The sequence below is a fragment of the Nelusetta ayraudi genome, unplaced genomic scaffold, assembly GCF_046127955.1.
Source record: "Nelusetta ayraudi isolate G7.1 ecotype Tasmania unplaced genomic scaffold, CSIRO-AGI_Nayr_v1 ptg000079l, whole genome shotgun sequence".
Classification (NCBI taxonomy): Eukaryota; Metazoa; Chordata; class Actinopteri; order Tetraodontiformes; family Monacanthidae; genus Nelusetta; species Nelusetta ayraudi.
Window position 1 is genome coordinate 715316 of NW_027466129.1, and position 20083 is coordinate 735398.

The 20083-nt window shown below is 46.9% G+C and overlaps 1 protein-coding gene across 1 annotated transcript; it reads right to left on the reverse strand.

The window, feature by feature from the left end:
* Nucleotides 1-835: 835 nt before the first annotated feature.
* Nucleotides 836-17768, reverse strand: calcr (calcitonin receptor). Its single transcript, XM_076044301.1, has 16 exons — nt 17663-17768; nt 15762-15850; nt 15495-15636; nt 15298-15399; nt 14482-14603; nt 13973-14126; nt 13767-13877; nt 13567-13679; nt 11946-12037; nt 9450-9576; nt 7799-7952; nt 7468-7528; nt 7290-7356; nt 6005-6223; nt 5562-5603; nt 836-2588 (listed from the first exon to the last, which is right to left on the reverse strand). Exons 2-16 carry the CDS (start codon nt 15816-15818, stop codon nt 2367-2369), a joined length of 1785 nt encoding a protein of 594 aa, XP_075900416.1. The 5' UTR covers nt 15819-15850; nt 17663-17768; the 3' UTR covers nt 836-2366.
* Nucleotides 17769-20083: the final 2315 nt, after the last annotated feature.

The window sequence follows — 20083 nt, forward strand, 5'->3', positions numbered from 1 at the left end:
GAAATGAAGAGAAGAAGAAGAAGAGGAAGAGGAAGTAGAGGAAGAGGAAGTAGAGAGTCCTTGTCAGACGCTGGTCTTTCTTCTCTCTCTCTTCCTTCAACCTCTTCTTATGAAAAATCTCTCAACCCTGAAATATTGCATGTATTAAATGTATATTACCCACAATTCTCGCCACCCCTTTGTCTTGTCGTTACTCAGACTCAAAAAGAAGGAGGAAGGAAATGTGAGGAAACGTCGCACTTTTTCGTTTTATGTTTGTGCCTCTCTTTGTGTCTGTTTGTCGACTGGAGGAGACGCACAGGGAAGGAGGAGCAGAAACCCCCCCCCCCCCCCACAAAGGTCTACCATCAGGAAACAGAACGAATGCAACAGATGTTTGTTTTTGTTTGTTTGTTTTTTATCACGTGGTGGCGCCGTTGCTCCGAGTGGGAGGAACACGACATGGCAGGAGATACAAATGTAGCCGTCAGGAGGGGTTTCACAGTGCAAAGAGTCCATCGGACACAGTGTCGGCTGGTATGTACACGGCGTGACCCGGGTGCTTGGGCGGGGCCAGTTGGCCAGGTGGGGGCGGGGCCAGTGGGTGGGTAGGTGGGGCTGATGGAGCATCCGTTGCTTAGACACATCAGCCCGGCCGCAAGTAGAATCACAGTAGAAAAAAATAGAACTCTAATAAATGTCATGCTCTAAAAACTAGACCTCCGTCTCTCTCCCTCTCTCTCTCTCTCTCCCTCTCTCTCTCCCTCTCTCTCCCTCTCCCTCTCCCTCTCTCTCTCCCTGGGACATGATTGTCTCTTGGTTCCGTCCACTAAGTGGGGAAAAAGAGAGCCATATTGCAATTGGCTCACAATGTCGTTGACAATGTTGTTGTTTTTTTATTTTCTTCAAGGGGGAATTAAAGTGTTTTTTTTTTTAAATATCTGAATCAGAAAAAGAGGACCGAGGCGTCAAAGGGTGGGAGGGGGGGGGTGGTCACTCACCTCTCTGGGAGCGTTATCCAGCCCTTTGTGACATCACAAAGGGTGTCAAAAGGTGTCCTAGCATTTTTTTTGTGGGAAAGTGCAGCAGCAGGAGACGAGGTCGAGGGCGGCTGTAACTTTTTTTTTTTTTCACAATGTGGGATTTTTTAAAAAAATGTTGTGTGTTTTTTTTTTCTTCCATTCTTCTGGGTTCTGATTGGCCGATTCACGACGTTACAGGGCCGCTGTCACTTGACTCATGCCTGTGCAGACAGAAATGTTGTTGTAAGATCTCCCAGAAGCATTCTTTTTTTTGTGTCGTACAAAAACATGTTACAAATCTGTGCCGAGCTCAGGATTTTCTGAAGGTTCAAAGGCATCGTGACAAAACTGGATGGATTCAAAAAAATTTAAATTAAACTTTTTTTTTTCCCTCCCCCGGTGACTCACACAGTCAACCAGTAGCTGCACGGCCACAAAACTGCTCCGCTCCTGTTTTGTCTCTTTTTTTTTTGTCTCTCTGTTTCTCAGCCCTGTCTTTTGTTCTGTTTTCTTTTCTTCTTTTTTTTCTTTTTTAAATAAAATTTTCAGAATTTTGGCACAAAATACGGCAACTGCAAAAAACATGGAAGCAGTCACAGGGAAAAAAAACACACATACACACACACACACTGACGGAACATCTAGTGAGCATCCAGCTTCAGGAGGAAAATATCCATTAGAAAATCTAAATATCTTCTTTTAAAGATTTGAACAATTTCTTTTTGTTTCGTGTCTGTTTTTTTTTTTCTTTAGATGAAACACACGAGTGAAAATACATTATGTACACAATTTCCAGAGTTTGAAGCAACGGAGGGTCCTCCCACTGTATCGTGGCACATGTGATCACAGTCTCGTTTTTTTCTGTTTTCTTTTTTCTTTTTTTCTTTTTTTTGCGTCCTTTAGCGTAATGGCCATCATCAAACTGTCTCGCTTTGGTTTTTTTTTGGTGAGAGTAGGAAAGGTCACAACCCTTCTCCCGCTTCACCGCCTTTCCCTCTCTCTCTCTCGAGATTTAAAGAAAAAAAAAGTAGGACTCGCCGGTCGACTCCGGCTCAGTTCGCTTCATCCATTGTCCCATCGGTGGCGGTTTTAGCAGCTTTAAGAAGTCATCGGTCCCAAAAAAAACCAAAACAAACACAAAAAAGCAGCTCTCTCCTCACGCCGGAGGTTCTTGACATCGAAGTTTATCAGAAAAACAAATTCCAAGAAAGAAAAGACAACAAAAAAAAAAAAAATCAGGTGTGACGGCAAACGTCTGTAAAAACTGCTCTCCTGCTGATCTTCGGAGGTTTCCAACCTCCAGGATTTGTTGGCTCCGCCCTCTTCCTCCTCTTCCTCCTCCTCCTCCTTGGACTGACCTCACTCTCACGCGTACGCCTCACCCGACTTGAGTGCCACCAGCTCCGAGTCGTCAGCGTGGCGGCCGTTCAAGTGTTCGCTGGGGCCGTCGTGGTGGTAGAGGAAGGCGGGGACCTCGGTGATGGACGTTGCCGTGTAGGAGGTGGAGCGCATGGAGCAGTGCTCCTTCCTCCGCTGGCCCCACTGGGCCTTGTACTGCATCCACTGCCTCTTCAGGGCCACCTGCACCTGGACACACACACACACACACACACACACACACACACACGTTTGTCAAGCTGGTGTAAGAGGCTTGAAGGAGTTGTTTTTTAAGTCGTGAAAGAAATCATTTTCCATAAAGTGTCAACGTCAACAATCGTCTCTGCTGGGATTCTGGCAAGAGAGTCAAATTTTGTTTTTGTGTTTTAGCGTAATTCTTATTTTCTTCATTCTTTTTGACCATTAAAAAGTTTTCTAAATGTCTGGATTGATCCCAATATCGGCCCGACGCAGTGAGAGTGTGGGAAAGGGGGCAGGGAGAGGCACATTCAAGTGGGCCAATCAGAAAAAAGACAGTCAAATTTTTCCCAATTGCGTTGTTGTGTTGAATCTTAATCTTAATCTTTGCAGAGTTGGTAACTCAGGTTTACGTTAACTCGTCTCGTCCGAGGAATCAAAACCAGTATCCGGCCGATGTAGCAAGATTCTCTGTTGAAAGTGGGCAGGGACACGTGGAAGCCAATCACATTTGTTGATGCTAGTTTAGCTCCAGGCTTTTAACACACGTTACCGATGGTATTTTCACGGTTTTTATTGACTTTTTTTTTTTGTTGTTGTTGTTGTTTGGATCCACCTGAATCCCGTTAGCATTAGCAGGGCTGCTGCTCACTTCCTGCGGATCTCTGCAGCTCTGCTACCGTCCCTTCCTGTTTTCTTTTGTCGCAACTGAAAGGAACCTGATAGGACAGTGAATCCCAAGAGTTTCTCAACTGTCCTCTGCAGGAGTTTGGCAAGACGGACGCGCCAGGCGACCGAGTGGAAGACGGTTACTGTAGCAGAGCCAGAATCTTCTCTGGGGTTCATGCAATACTTCACCCTGCAGGCTGAGGACGACAACAGATGCAGTAATGAACGGTGACAACATGTTTTTTTCCCCCTTTCGCTCTGTCAGCAGTTTGGGAAAAACCCTCAAAGCCTTTATCCCTCTGGACCTGAGGTTCCAAACTCTGCTCTCCCCTCCCACCTGCTCCCTCCCTCCCACATTCCTGCTCCCACCAGTCAGGACAGAACGTCCAGCAGCTCCCGCTGAGCCTCCAAACGATCCGAGTCCAGCAGCAGGACACCAGTTCTGTGATGTCACTGGCAGAAACGACCGACTGGCGTGGTTCCGATAAAACGGAAAGAACATGGTTTTGTCTCTTTTTCTCACCGAGAGGCTGAAATTGTCTGAAGCGTTTTATCAACTCAAGAGTGAAGAGAGACAAAAAGAATAAAAAATAAATCTCACTTTCAGGTTCTTACAGCCAATGAGCCGTCTTGAAAACATCCCATCAGAATCATTTTGCGTAGTGCGTGTGTTAGCGTGGTAGCTGAGGTTAGCTACTAGCCTCTTTTTTTTGCGTTTCTAGGGCCCCCTTAGGACAAAACAAAAAATATCGTGTTTTTTTTGCTTGTTGTTGCTTTTCTTCTCACGTCCAATCAGGAGTTTCTTCCCGACCTGCCGCCTCTGAACGCTGCTAATCGCGAAAACACGCAACCTTTGAATTGTCCGAATTACGAGCGACAGCGAAGGTGATGGCGGCGGCTCGCTGCTTGCTGTGACCTGCGCAATCACAGTGCCGCCGCTGTTTGTGCGACTCGGTAATGAGGTCGCTGCTTGGCAGTCCCGTTGCTGATTGGCTGCTGCTGCACCGTGTCCTGATTAAGCCGCTGAATTGGCTCATTATGCTGCTGCCACTCTGAGGACGGGGAATCCTCAAGCAGCTGGAAAAAACCTCGCGGAGGCAGTTGAAACACTTTCAGAAACGCACATCTTCACTTTGAACTGAACTTTTAAGCGGCTCAGTGGTCGAGCAAATCTCAGCAGTTGCTGCGACAATCACTGGGACTTTCATTTTCACATCCACAAACAGGTTGAAGCTCAACCTCAGACTGACAACAATCACAATCACAATAAAAATCAAACCGCCGGCTCTTTTCATTTCCTTTTACTTGTTTTCTTTTTTTTTTACGGCCCTGTCGGGACCTAAGGACTTGAAAGCCTTCGTCACTCATCGATCGGCTGAAGCCGAGCGTTCTCCATAACAAACGTGAACCTCAGATGTGGACAGATGTTCTGGCTGCACCGCCAGATTTTTTTTTGTTTTGTGTTATTTTATTTTAATTTCTTTTTTTCATCATTTTTTTGGAAGGGGACAACTTGAAAGTCCGCCTCCAGCTGAGCTTGCAGAAAAAGACCAAAAAAAAACACTGGCAGTCACAACTCACCGGAGCCGAGCGTCCCCCTCCTCCCTCCCGCTGCCCCGTCGCACAATAGACAACTCAATCAACGCAATGTTCCGTGACCCGTTCAGCTAGCGAGCGAGCGAGGACACGTTCTGGAGTGTGCGTGTGTGTGACTGACGTTGGAATCGCTGCGTTCTGAAAGAAAAAAACATGAGGAAGTTGCTGCTCGGAGCCTCGTTCACGCAGGCGGAACAAGCGAAGGATGAACTTTTCTCCTTTTGGAAAGTTCACTGACAGGATGGAGGTTCTGGATTCCGGCGTTTTTTCTGTTTTTTTTTTTGCTTTTTAATGTCAGTTTGAATTTTTGACCTGAGAAGCTGAAACACTCCCACGCTAACATGTGCTCGCCGACCTTTACCAAAAAGGCCAAATACTCTCCTGACGTGACGCATGACAGGCTTAACAAAAAGAAAACTCCAAAAAAGAAAAGTGAAGATGAAGAAGAAGAAAAAGAAGAAGAAGAAGAGTTGAAGATTTAGTTTTACAGTGTGTTTGTTTGCTGGATTTGGCCACGAGATTTTAGCTTAGACATCTTAGCGTGAACTAGCAAGCGCAGACAAAGTGGCGCAACTGATTAAACTCCTTAAACTTCCTGGATCCTTTTTTTGTTTTTGTGCACAGACATTCAAACAATCATATTGTGCATAAATCCTGCAGATTGATCTGCTCTGATTGTAGCAGGATGCTAACGTGTTCGAGCACACAGTTAGTTCTTACCTCTCCGTTGAAGAAGCAGAAGATTGTTGCCACCAGTAACCCCTTAAAAAACAACAACAAAAAAAAACACACAAAAAAAACATCATCAACAGTTGTTCTGTGGAATTGAGCGTTCAGAAATCTAATGGAGGAAAAGACAAAAAAAGCTCTCACATTTCCCGGCCGCCCGCCGTCCCGCCTGCGAATTAAGAGTCTAATTACGGGTTAATTGAGTCAGTGGAGTGACTCAGTGCCTCAGTTATTATTAACTCTGCAGCAGTCACTTCAGTTTAAGGGGGGAAAGACGTGTTGAGAACACTCGTTCGTCTCTGGGGCTCCGACCAACGAACCAACCGCGGCTAACGCTAGTGGCTAGTCGCTAGAGACCTCAGTGGTAGTTTATCTAGGGGCCCTGTGAGGTCTTGGAAGGGGAAAAAAAGACCCAAAGAGCTGTCTCGGCCCACCTGGTAGTGCATGAGGATGTGCATGATGTACTCGTAGACCTCGCCGGCCAGCCGGTTCTCGGGCCTCCAGGGGAAGATGACAAACTGGATCCCCAGCAGCGGCACCAGGATGAGCGTGGCCCTCACCGCCTTCATGTACATGTTGGACTCGGCCCGGTGGGTGTCGCGCAGCTTGGTCACCAGCACCCGGATGATGTTCAGCAGAAAGAAGAGGTTCACCTGTCGCACACCACACGACAACAGCAACGGCAACAACAGTGATTTGGAGTCGAAAGACCGCGTCAAACCCAGACCAGGACACCATCAAGACCAGAGAGAACGGAGATCGAGACCAGATCGAGACTTTTGGGGCTTGAGCCCGAGACGAGACCAAGACTACATACAGGTACGACCCAGTAAATCAGAATATCCTGAAAAGGTTGTTGTATTTCTGCAATTCAACTTAAAAGGTGAATTTGACATATTATATAAAGGAATAATATGCAAATCAATATATTTCAAGTTTTTGTTTCTTGGGATTTTGCTGATCGGGTCTTGCAGCTTAAAAAAAAAAAACTCAGAGAATGAGTTTGTGGGTTTGTGGTTTTAATAAGCTGAAAATCTTAATCAGCAAAGTTACAATAAGGAACTGCTTGAGATGTCAATGTGCGTGGAATGGCTCAATAAAATTTGTTGCTTTCATCTTTGAAGTTAAACTGCCAAAATAAAACAACTTTTACTTGAATTTTTCGGGTAGTAAAAAGAAAAATCCCAGCAAAACATAACAAATGACCAGTATTTTTTTTTTTTTTCTCAATTCAAATGTGCTTCTATATCAATGGACCAGCAACTCTGATTTTTCTTTTCAGCAGGGTGTATTTGTTTTTATAATTTAACATTTTGCTGCTTCCCCACCAACGTTGAACCATTTTCAAAAAACAATTCTGCTTCATAAAATGAAAATATGAATGATCTCGGAATATTTAACTGAGAATGATGGCATGCCGAGCCTGAACAAAATGCACTCATCTCGCTCACGGCCTTTGTGAAAGACTTCAAAGTTCTGCATGACTCTGCGAGGAGGTGGTGAAACCTCCTCGCAGAGTCTTTTCTGTCACTGCAGTGTTGCGGCTGAGTCTCCAACCGTCTTGATCAAAAATCCCGAGTCCCCCCCCAGGTCTGAGATCGAGACAAGGCCGAGACCGTTTAAAAAGTGGTCTTGAGCCCGAGACCAATTTCAAGCCCTGCAGCATTAAGAGTCGCTGAGTCGCTGAGTCGCTGAGCCGTTTGGGATGTTCCGACTCACCAGCAGCGCCGCCACGATGGGCCCATGGATGGCATAGAGCAGGTGGGTCTCCACACTCATCCAGCAGCTGCACAGGAGGAGGACAAAGAACACAGTGAATCGACTCCGCCCGGAACACACACACACACACACACACACACACACACACACACACACACACACACACACAAGCACTCACTTGTCGTCAAAGTACTTCTTCCTCGCCACGGCGTGGATGGCAGCCGGCACCAGGGGGAAACCTTGGAGATGGACAGGGAAGAAGAAGAAGAAGAAGGTGAAGAAGACTCACCTGAGCCAAAATTTTAGATCCGCAGAAGGTGTGTCAATGTCTGGTGTGTTTGACCTTAGGGAGGGAAGGAAGGAAGGAAGGAAGGAAGGAAGGAAGGGAGGAGGGGAGGAAGGGAAGAGAAGGGAATGAAGGGGGTGGGAAGGATGAAAGGAGGGCAGATTGGAAGGAAGGAGAGAAGGAGGGAGGAAGGTGAGAGAGAGTGAGGGAAGTGTGAACTCACCCCAGCCCAGCAGGTAGTACCAGTGCAGGTGCTGCTCCTCCACAAACACGGCCACCACGATCAGCGTGTGCAGGTAGATTCCTTCACACAGCATCCAGAAGTAGTTGCAGCCCAGCATGTACATGTGGAAGAAGTGGAGCACCTTGCAGCTGGCCTGCACACACACACACACACACACACGCACACACACACACACACACACACACACACACATCAGCTTCTGGAGTTCATTTCCTGAAGAGTTTTAGCTGCAAACTGCTGCTGGGGGGAGTTTTTAAACGGCCTCCAAGTGTTTTCATTATTTTCTCCTCCACTGGATTTTTTATCTTCACCGTATTTATAAATTCAGTGAACATGAAGGAACCACTTCCAGGTCCTTCATGGAGCTTTTTTTCCCCCTTCTAGGATGGGGAAGGAATGACGGCGTCAACAAGGGCAGCGCTTCGCTCGGATTGATTTCACTCTGCGCACTTGGAGTGCCATCGCTTTATTTTGTCTGTTTTTTCCTTCCAGTCGTGACTTTTCCAGACGAAGCTGCGAGCGGCTTCGCCGCCGCCGCCGCTCGTTCATCAGTGTCAGGATGGATTTACAGCTCAGGGTGACGCTCCGCTGGGAGGAGAGCTGATTCACTGCCGGCGTTCCGGACTGGACTCACCGCAGCGGGAGGCGGAGCCTCCGCCGTCCCCCTAAATCACAGACGCAGCGCCGTCCATCCCGACTGTGGTGGCGCCGGCGAGCGCGGTTTCACTAAATAATTAGATCTGTCAGCAGCCCAGCAGGATGCGGATCCCATTCCAGGAAAACTTTGCTGGAAAGCTTTCCTGCTGCCGTTAGCTGGAAGTTCCTCCGAGGGGACGGCAGCGGGAGGGTGACCATCAGTGTTCTTCTCTTCAACCTTCGGGCAGGAAGAAACGCTGCTTGAATTAACGTCTTGGACCTGAGAGTGAAACATTCCCAAGTGACAGATTTATAATTCCCAAGAGAGCAGCGAGGAGCAGTGGGGTTCTGAGAATTCCTCCTTAGGTTTCACCTGGAGCGGCGGAGGAGGAGGAGGAGGAGGAGGAGGAGGAGGAGGAGGAGGAGGGAGAGGGCGAGGAGGGCGAGGAGGAGGGAGAAGGTGAAAGAGGAGGAAGAGGAGGTACAGGAGGAGAAGAAGGAGGATGAAGAGGAGAAGGAGGTAGAGGTGGAAGAGGAGGAGGAGGAAGAGAAGGAGAAGGAGGATGAAGAGGGGGAGGAGGTGGAGGAAGAGGAGGATGAGGATGAGGAGCTGCGGCTGTCAGGCTTGTTTGGAGAAGGAGCCCAACACGGCGTCGACCTCGGCGAGAAGGGTTAAAACTGACAGTAAAGATCCACGGAAAACAAGGGGGAGGAGCCTCCCAGTGGGCGGAGTCACTGACACTCGAGAGCTCGAACCAAAGAGACGCTGGCGGTGCATTTGTTTTAACTGCCGGCACCTGTGGCTCACCGTACGGGAAGTACGTCGGGAACAAGTCAACCAATCAGATGTGCTATCCAGCTAACGTTAGCCCCGCCCCTCTGGCTAGCCCGTGCTACGGTATTTGGTTAGCCAGACGACGCCGAGGGATGTCAGTGAACCCCAGCGGCGCCACCTACAGGGTGACGAGCGGTGGTGGCGGTTCATCGGACTCACCCGGTTCCTGGCCACCACCTGCGGGTTGTTGACCACGCCCACCAGGTAGATGATGGTGATGGCTGAGTTGAGCACGTAGGAGCAGAAGAGGTTCTTGTGCAGGGTGATCCGCTGGCAGCTCAGGCTCCTGCACACAACACCACACAATCACACCACACCACACCACACAATCACACAACACAACACCACACCACACAATCACACCACACAACACCACACAATCACACAACACCACACCACACAATCACACCACACAATCACACCACACAACACCACACAATCACACAACACCACACCACACAATCACACCACACAACACCACACAATCACACAACACAACACCACACAATCACACCACACCACACCACACAATCACACAACACCACACCACACAATCACACCACACCACACCACACAATCACACAACACCACACCACACAATCACACCACACAACACCACACAATCACACAACACAACACCACACAATCACACCACACCACACCACACAATCACACAACACAACACCACACAATCACACCACACCACACCACACAATCACACAACACAACACCACACAATCACACAACACAACACCACACAATCACACCACACCACACCACACAATCACACAACACAACACCACACAATCACACAACACAACACCACACAATCACACAACACCACACCACACAACACCACACAATCACACAACACCACACCACACAATCAACACAACACATTCAACACAACACCACACCACACAATCACACCACACAATCACACCACACAACACCACACAATCACACAACACAACACCACACAATCACACAACACCACACCACACAATCAACACAACACAACACCACACACCACCACGCAATATAACCCAACACAACACCACAAAATACAACACATTAGTACACAACACCGCACAATGTAACACAACACCAAACAACCACACAACACAACACCATGTTGTGTCAATAACAAATAAATTGTTTTTCTTTTCTTACTCTTTTTTTACTCATAAACTATTTTTCTTCTCTTCGCACTGTATATGCTTCTGTAAATATTCAAAATTTTCCTCAATGAGGGTAAAATGAAGGCATTCTATTGTTATTCTATTCTATTCTATTCTACCACACAAAACCTGGTGTTTCACACACAAAAAGCAACCAATCAGCTCTGGGCTGAAAACGTGAGATTCACTGCGGACAGATTTTAAAGAATGGGTTTGGAATAATTGGACTCTTCCAGGTCACATGATCTTCTGTGGGAGTCGATGGAATTAAAGTTTGTGTTTCTCCTGTTAACACCGCGTTAATAAAACACAACAGACGCTGCTGCTCCTCCATCGCCGCCAAATTTATTTAAACTCAATCAAACGTGAAAATGCGTCGGATCGAGTTCCTGCTGAGAGAATCAGTCTGGTTTGATCTGGTTTGATCCGGAACATCTGATCCAGACTCTCTAATAAGGTCTGAGAGTCTCTGGAGGTTTTTCCGAGGCGCAGCTTCAAATCCAAACCACTTCATCGGAAGTGATGAACGTCCTTTTAAACGACGTCCACCCGAGAGCTGCTTTCACTTTTCCGATGACTCACTGAAGCTCAGAGCATTTTTCTTATTAATTCTTTTTGTATTATTAAAAAAAAAGAAAGGAAAACGGGGCGTTGGATCTCTTTTATCGGAGGAGCTGAGGCAGGATGGGGCCGTCTCAAAAAAAGAATAAAAAAAAGTTTTCTCCAGAGTTTTGAGTCTGCGAGATGCGTGGACCTTCTGCCTTTCTAGAACATCACTTTTAAAATTCTTGATTTTATCTTATCCAGGATGGACGTAAAACTAGGTGGCGCTGCAGCGAGACGGCGTCACACCTGGATCCAATCACATCACAGCGCCGGCATGACCCTGTCAGACCCGAGGAGACGTTTTTCGCTTTTCATCAAATGTTGGACAAAGCAGAGATTTTCTGCCGTGATAATGGGACGATTTATTCCTGCCTCACACCCCGAGGGACGGGCGACGCCCCCCCCCAGGCCTCCCTCACCTCCTATAGGTGGGTGGGTCAAGAGAGGGGAAGCAGTTTTTCACCGCGGGAAGAGGTGAAGAGTCTCTGAACCTCCTCTGAAGGGAGACGCTGTCTCACCCGAGGGCTCCAGACCTCCAGGTGGCGCTAATCCAGCTCTGCTCATGCACATCAAGACTAAATTGGCCTCTAAGCTGCAGATAAAAGCAGGTTCTGCCTCGGCTCCTCCCTCCCCCGCCGTCCCAGCAGTTAAAGACACGGCGTTCCCGACTAATTGAATTTAATCAGCCGTATCTTAATTAACTGCGACCCCCCCCCCCCCCCCCCCCCCGCCCGACCTCCCCCTTAATGTCACGGCAGCCGAGAGTCAAATGAGCCCCAACGGCTCAAAACGAGCTGCAGGTGAAGCTGGCCGCCCCAGCCGGCGTAGTTTGACCGTAGCTTGATTGTGGCGTTGGGGAGTTTGTTACCTGAAGTAGAAGAAGATGGCCAGAGAGATGAGCAGCGAGGGGATGGACAGCGCGTGACCCACGATGGCCATGTAGAAGAGGATGTAGGCTGACTGCACACAGGAGACACACACACACACCCACATCAAGTGGGACTTCAAGTCATACAAAAAGAGAAGGAGAAGAACTTGGCAAATAATACAAGAAAAAAAACAACTTCTTAATAAAAAAAAAAAAACATATTCCCAGAAAAATTTTCAAATCTGTTTCTTATTTGTTAAAATACGACCCACCCCCCACCCAAGAAAAAAAAAGGGGAAAGTGTCTTGCAGCTGTTGATACATTTCAACAGTTGTGTTTGTGAAAGATTTGGCACCAGACACTTAAACTGTGAGTGTTTTTCCCCCAAAAGAAAACCCATTAGTGTCACACTGTTGAGTAATAGTCCTATAAAACTAACACAACTAACACTTTGTTAGACTTTTTCTGCATTAAACTCCAAGGCCTAGCCCATGAGCATGCTAGCTAGCTTGACCGAAGCAACGGCGACGTTGCTTTTGATCTTTTAATCTTATTGTTGGATGTTTTTATTGGTAGTAGTAGCAGCAGTTTTAACGCCTGGACTGACTGCAAGACTCAGCTGCTCGGCTCCCAAATAGACGGACGTCTTGGAACCGTTTGACGTCTTTTTGCTCCAACAAACACACACACACACACACACACACACACACATAATAAAATAAAAAAAATCCCATTGAAACGAAAGACGAGATCTCCGAACAGGAATTCGGCGCTCATTTGAATTGCGTACAACAATAAATCATGGCTTTTGTTTTTTCGTTATTGTTTTTTCTGACTCCGATCAAAAACTTGCACCTCTCGTGTGGACGTTGGCGTCCAAGTCGCACTTTGGGAAGAAAACACAGTTGCTGGTTGGGATGCACCGATACGCATTTTGGCACTCATCGATACCGATACTGAGCACTTGATGAGGCCATTTGACATTATAGATTTGCTTTTGATGTTCTGTTATTTGAACAACATTCCTCAGCATGTTTTTCTATAGCAGGCATGGGCAAACTACGATCTGGCCCGCCCAACTTGAAGAAACAATATTAATAGTAAGTAAGTAATAAAATACTAAATAAATATTTTTTCAATTTGCCAGTGTATTAAGAGTCATTTCAATAAAGAGCTCAATACCGTGGGACTTCAATGACACATATTTCGTTGTAACTTTGCTTTTGTTCATTTTCAATCGACATTAAACCACATATTTTCTACACATCCCATGATATATTTTTTCCTCCTATGAGGCGGGTCACCAAAACACTCCATCCATCTGCTCCTGCTCCACCCCCCTCTGTCAAATTTTAGAACTCATTGTGGCCCCACCAGACAAAAGGTTTGCCCACCCCTGGGCTAGAACATGGGGTCACTGCCACAAGTTTCACTCCAGTACAAAACATCAATTAAACAACATTGATATATACACACATATACAACTGGTATCGGTGTTGTGGTATCAGCACGTATTTTACGAGTACTCAACCCAGGTATTGGTACCGATACCCAATACTGGTAACGGTTGGGTATCGGTGCATATCTAGTTGCTGTTGCCGTGTCTCTGTGGTGAGCCGACCTGCAGCTTGAACGAGGTGTTCTCAATGCACAGGGTGTAGTTGGACCAGGTCCGGTTGGTTTCCGGGTGGCGGAACCACTGGCCGTCCTCGCCGCAGTACTTGGTGGCCTTTTCTGAAGGCGACGACAACAGCAAATGGGTTGGACAAACTTGTGTGTCAAGTAATTGACACACGGCTGTTTTTGGGCCGGTGGACTCACCCGTGGGGTCAAAATCCGCAAAATAATTGGGGCAGTTCTGGGAGGTGGAGGTTCCTGCCGGCGTGTCGTCCCAGCACAACCAGCCGTCCCAGTTGCGGCTGCAGTAAAGACCTGCAGCATAACAAGAAAGCACACCAGTGAACCCTCATAAACAAAACAAAACCAAAAAACTCCCCCTCCCTCTTGGAAAGTGCCGCTGCCGCCACCTGACTTGTTGTACTGCGGCTCCCTGTTCATCCTCTCGAAACACTTGTACTGGTTGTCCAGGATCTTCTTGTCCACCACCTCCTGCTCCTTGGGGTTGACCAGGGGGCTTGCCGTGGCCTCATCGGCGCCCCCTACACTGCCGTCTCGGGAGAGCTGAGAAGCGGTAAGCACACACACACACACACACACACACACACACACACAAATGATGACAAATGGCGTGTGGAAAGTTTGGTTCTTCTCAGATGGAGAAAGGCCTCGGATGGGACTGACGGACGCTCTGGTAATATTTATTGTTGCCTTTTAAATTTGTTTATTTATTTATTTTATTTTATTTTTTAAAGATGTGAACTATGCTACGGCTCCAACTTGATCCCCTGGATGTGGGACCCTGAGGCCGGGAACCCGAGCGGTACTGTCCCCTCGGGTTCCGAGCAGCTGATGGATGCAGACTCCTTTGACAGACGGAGGCTGCTGATTGGTCGGTGGCGGTGGCTGTGGGTGGTACCTTGGAGGTGTCCTCCTCACTGCCAACGGTGGCGGTGCAGAGAGTCCCTGGACGACTGCTGCTACTGATGTCGGGCTGCTGCAGCCACCGGCCGTCCTCCCCGCACCACTTGGTGGCCTTTCCTGGAAGCAGAGCAGAGCACCACCAACGTCAGCTACTTCCTGCTTGGGACCCCCCCACCACTCACTTCACCCCTACCTGGTGAGTTCGAGCGCAGAAGTGTTTTCTGTGTGCTCATTGCAATCTGCACTGTTTATTGTCTGATTATTGTACGGCCTCAGTTCTACTTAAATTATATAAGTTCACTTCCTGGTTGTCTTCCTGGTGAAAAAGTTGCTCTAATAGCCACATGTGGTGACAACAAGTGCAGGATTAGTGCAAGAAACATTGTTGACCTACGTCTAATTGTATCTAAAACACTGTAGATGCACATTATCATTGTCATTATCATGTCTTTAGTCTTCGGAGTACCTCAAGGTTGATTGCTTGGCCTTCTGATATTTTCCTTTCTCTCTTTTTTGTCACTTTGCTGAAACTTGACTTGAAAAAGACATCACAGTTAAGTGAAGGGCTGCATATTTTAGATGGAATCGCTACAGGATTTATGATCATCTCGGCCACAATTTGAAAAATTACCAATAATAAAACCACCAAACAAAGGATGCTCCAAGAGTTTGTGCACTCTTTGCATTCTTAATTTGCATTTTTTCTTATTTTTTGCAATAATATTGACACCCACAAAACAGCAACACCGCCAACAGCCAATTTGTCTAGCTAAAGCTAAATTTAAAGAAATGCATCTTCTTTTTTTTTCACCTGCTGGCTCAGAGCCGTTGGGACACTTCTGGGAGGCGGACCTTCCCGCTGGAATGTCGTCCCAGCACAGCTGGCCGTCCCAGTGGCGGCCACAGTGCAGACCTGCAGTGGCGGAAAAAACGCAGGTGAAACGGCTGTTTGATTGGCTTAATTAATGAGACTTTACCCCCCCAACCTCTCATCGCCCCCACTCCGACCTGATTGGCTGTATGGCGGATCGCTCGCCATCTTCTTCCGGCACTTCTCTTCCTTCTCCAGGACGCTTTCTGGAAGTTCCCTCGCCACCGCCGTCGTAGGTGGTTCCACCTCTTCGTCCCTCAGAAACTGAAGCACCTCCATCTCAGGAGAGAGAGAGAGGGAGAGAGAGGGAGAGAGAGGGACAGAGAGAAAACACTTTTTTAAAGTGCACAGCAAGAGGCGGAGACTGTCAGTATTCTTGGCTGTGATTGGACCAGACTTCACACCTCGGGTCTGTGCACCGGAGCGGCTCGACAGCTGGAGCCGCCGCTGTGGACCCACATCCCAGAATCGTCGCAATATTTGGTCACTTTCTCTGCAAGTAGGTTGAACAAAAGGAAAAAGGAAAATAAATATTCGGTCCAGTTAAATCAATCAACTGCATGAATCAGTTTTCAGAATAATTTTCTAATCAGCATATTATGGATAGCTAATTACAGCTATCACATTAGCATAATAGCATCACACATGAGCAAACAATTACCAGAGCCAATTGTTCATCCAAGTCAGAAATCACTGCAAATAAATGACTCTGTATGTATGTATGTATGTATGTACGTATTTATATATATATATATATATATATATATATATATATACATATATATATATATATATACATATATATATATATATATATATATATATATATATTTGTATATATTTCTGCTCGTCCGTCCAGAACCTTTCTGCGTCTCCTCCAGCCTCTTCAGCTTCATCTGTTCTGGTTTGATCAGCTGGTCCAATAGATATATGGACTTTCTGGACCAACGAGCCACTCAAGTTATATATGTACATATATTTTAAAGGCCCCTGTGATTCAATCAGGAAAGCTGCAGATTTGGAGATATTTTTCTTCTTCTTCTTCTTCTACTAATCAGACGCAGCAGAGATTCTGCCACATGACGTCACATGACCGGCTCGCTGGTCTCGTCTCCGACAGCTCGTCAGCCGCCTCCCACTGGACTCCCGCAGCCTTAAATCAGCCGCAGAGTTGCAGGAATCTCCCCCCCCCCCCCTCGCTCCTCCCTCCCCCTTCCCCTGCTGATCTTTTATCAGCCCTTCGGTAGGAAAACACCTTCCCTCTCTCCATCCCCCTCCCATCTGCATTCCCTTGCCCCGTCCATCTCTCCATCCCTCAGTAAATCCTTCCCTCTGCGCTGCTCTTTTCCTCTGTAAACACATCATCCATCCTTCCTTCTGTCCTCTCCCTCAACCCTCCTCGCTCCCGCCCTCCCTCACCTCGAATCTGCGGAATCTGATTTTGTTTTTACCCATCGCTCCCGCCGATGTGCGGCGTAAAAACAGTGTTTACGCCGCTTCTTTGAGGAAAAAAAAAAACTCAAGGCTGCGGCGACATTAGCGGCACTTTTATTCGCCCAAGTTTTTATGTTAATGTTGTTTCGCCTGTTGTTTCAGAGAGAGCGAGTGAGTAAGTCAGCTTCATCACAAATTGTCAAGGATTTTCCAAAGTCGGGATGACTTGTTGCAAAGGAGCAAGACAATCAATCATTTGCTGCAGCCATAAAGTCATCCTATAAATACTGTTGAGTGAATTTGAAAAAAAACTAAAACAAAACTCAAGGTTTCCCTGGATCAATTATTCATCATCTTTGCTGGTCGGCTGAAGGTCTTTTTTGGAAGATTTGTCGAGATCATAAATCACGCAGTCACACAGCAGTTTTAAAAAAGCCGGGGTGTTTTTATCTCGTGGAGACGGATGTGGAAATGATGAGGAGCTCACGCAGGAGAAACTTGCTGATGAGGACTGAATCACACAAGGTGGAGCTCAGCGGACGAAGCAATGAAACTTGGTAAAATCATAAACCGGCTGCTGCTGGAGCTCCTGATTCCACTCGAAAAACCGGAAACCTGCAGCTTCCCACCACTTCAAAAAAAAATGCAACTTTCATTGTTACTTTATTATGAGAATTCTGTTAATTTACAATATGAACTCGCTGGACTTGGTTCCCCGTGTGGGACTGAAGCTGCTGAAATTAATTAGAATAATTAGAATAATTAGAAAAACATTATTTAGGCTTATGACCTTTGACCTCTGACCGTGTCATTGTCTCAGTGTTCTCTCTCTCTCTCTCTCCCTCCTCACAGGTGGGCTGAACTCTCTCACCAGCTGTGGCTGCCTCCAGCTCGGGGCGGCCCGGGCAGCTCTGGGTCACCGTCGTCCCGGCCGGTGTCTCGTCCCAGCAAAGCAGGCCGTCCCACACCCGTCCGCAGAAGACCCCTGCAGGCAGGAAGCAGCAGTGAGTCAGTGGCTTTGTATTTTTTTTCTTTTTTTCTTCCCCGGGGTCACTCGCAGTTTGCGGTGCTGAGAGATGTAACGGCGACGATGACGTCACCATGAGTTCAAAAGTACAACAAAAAAGAACATTGAAAAAAATAAAATCAGTCTGAGTTGCGCTTCGGTCTTTGTGTTGTGTTCATAAACTCGGCGACAAAAGCATTGTGGATTTCAATCGTTTCACAGAAGGTTGGAAGTTTATCGGAAATCAAACGCAGCCTCGCAGCTAATTAATCCTTGATTCGGCACTTATGGAAAATACAAAACAAATGGCAGTAAAAATTTAATTAGGATTTCAGTCCCTGCAGGAGTTTTTTTTTAGGATGCAAATGAAAGTGGAAGAAGTTGCCGTGCACGGTCAGCAAGAGGAACCAGTGACGTTCCACTCCCTGAGTCGAATCACGTGACATTTTTGATCATTTTGCCTCAGATTTTTGTTTTCCTCAGCGTTCTTGCCGTTAGTTTTCAAGCGGACGCCTCCTACAACCAACTTCCCAGGAACGTGGGAAGTGCGCTTCAAACTGCCTACGACGCCGTGCCCCAATCAAAACGGCTCCGCAGGCCACTTTTGGGTTGCGACCCAGCAGTTAAGAAACACTGGTTTCAACAAAATACCAGTGAACTTTGACCCTCACCGGTCCAGTTCCTCCGGCGCTCCGTGTCCGACCCCTCGGGACATTTGGACTCGTGTCGGCTCGCCAGCTTCCTCTCCGCTTCCTCGCGCCATCCGGCGGCGAGCGGCGGCACGGAGGCGGAGTCAGCGGCGGCGGCCGCTGTCGCCGCCACCACGCAGTGCTGCTGACACAACACCCACACAGACACAGAGAAGGTGAGGGGGGGGGGATGATTTCCATCATCCAAATGTGGGAAAGCTGAAGGTCCAGTGGAGACGAGACCTCCACAATAGGGAGAGAAAGTTGAAGGTCAAAAGGTCAAAGGAAGTTTTAAACAGATGACTTCCTGTCACCCCCCCTCCCCCCCGCCACGACTTGTAGCGACAGTAATTCAATTTCCTTAATTTTTGTTTTGATGAAGCGTCCCAGAGCTGCAGACTGCTGCAGCCTGATCGATGCGTGAGCTCTTTGACTCCAGCAGGAGGATGAGGAGGAGGAGGAGGAGAACATCAGCTTCCACAGAGACAAAAATCAAATCAATTTCATTCTGCAGCTGAAAAAAAAAAAAACCACCAGCATAACGAGACGATGGAAAGGATGCACAGAAGAAGAAGTACATTAAAGATACGAGGAGTCCCTGTTTCCAACTGAAGAGCCGTGTAGCAGTTTAGCAGCCGTACATATGATGTCACTCCAAGCATTGAAGTAAATGACGTCATACATACGACCACCAAGCCACCGCAAGTATCAAGGAGGGAGGGACAGAGACCCTTTGAAGGAAGTAGGAAACAAGTGAAGCTACGGCATGCTGAGTGGGACACTGGAGCTGATCAGAATTCAATCCGACTCCAGAAACCCTCTTATTCAACATTGATCTCAGATTTATGCAGGGATGTGTCAGGGTTTCCAGTATGTCGCCATTATATATTAAAAAAAAAAAAAAAAAAAGTTTAATTTTGTAGAAAAATCTGTTCCAACTTTGACCCAAACTTGACGGAAAGTTTTTGTTTATGTTTATTTCTTTCATGATTTTTGCATTTGTGACGCAGCCACGCAGCACAACCATGACCACGTCTCGCAGATGGAACACCCACAAGTTTTTTTCTTAAACCACCGAGCGGCGCTAATTTTAACCAGCGACTTGCTAATTACACATCGTGGGGGAGTGGATATTAATGCCAAAATGTAAAAAAAAAAATTAATGAAAAGCAGTGGAGCAAAGCACAGACGACAGATTAATTATTTAAAAAGAAAAAATGTGCAGCCTGCATAATGGAGCCCAGAGAGAAGATCTAAGCTTCAATTCCCGCAGAGTTTCTAAGATTAATCATGATAATTATGTGGGGGGGGGAGAAAAAAAAGTGTTTTCCTACCGCCAGCAGAAGTGGAAGGAACCACCGGGAGTCGTTTAAATTCATCTCTTCCGCCGGCAGAAAAATATCTGCAGAGAGGAAAAGAATGAAATCATTAGGAAAAAAAACACACAGGAAAATGGATTCGCCTTTTGTTGAAATGAAAAGTTTTTTTCATTGACTTTTTTTTTTTTTTTTTTTTTTTACTTTTTAAATGTTTTTCTGCTCATTCTTATCCCATATTTCCAGCTAGAACCGATTTTGTTTAATTTTTTTTTAGCAAC

Coding starts and splice junctions, on each gene's coding strand:
- calcr (XM_076044301.1), bottom strand. CDS start 15,818: ATGTGGGTCCACAGCGGCGGCTCCAGCTGTCGAGCCGCTCCGGTGCAC. Junction 5,604..6,004: donor ACATCCTCATGCACTACCAG/GTGGGCCGAGAC, acceptor TTGTTTTTTAAG/GGGTTACTGGTGGCAACAAT. Junction 2,589..5,561: donor TCTGCTTCTTCAACGGAGAG/GTAAGAACTAAC, acceptor GTGTGTGTCCAG/GTGCAGGTGGCCCTGAAGAG.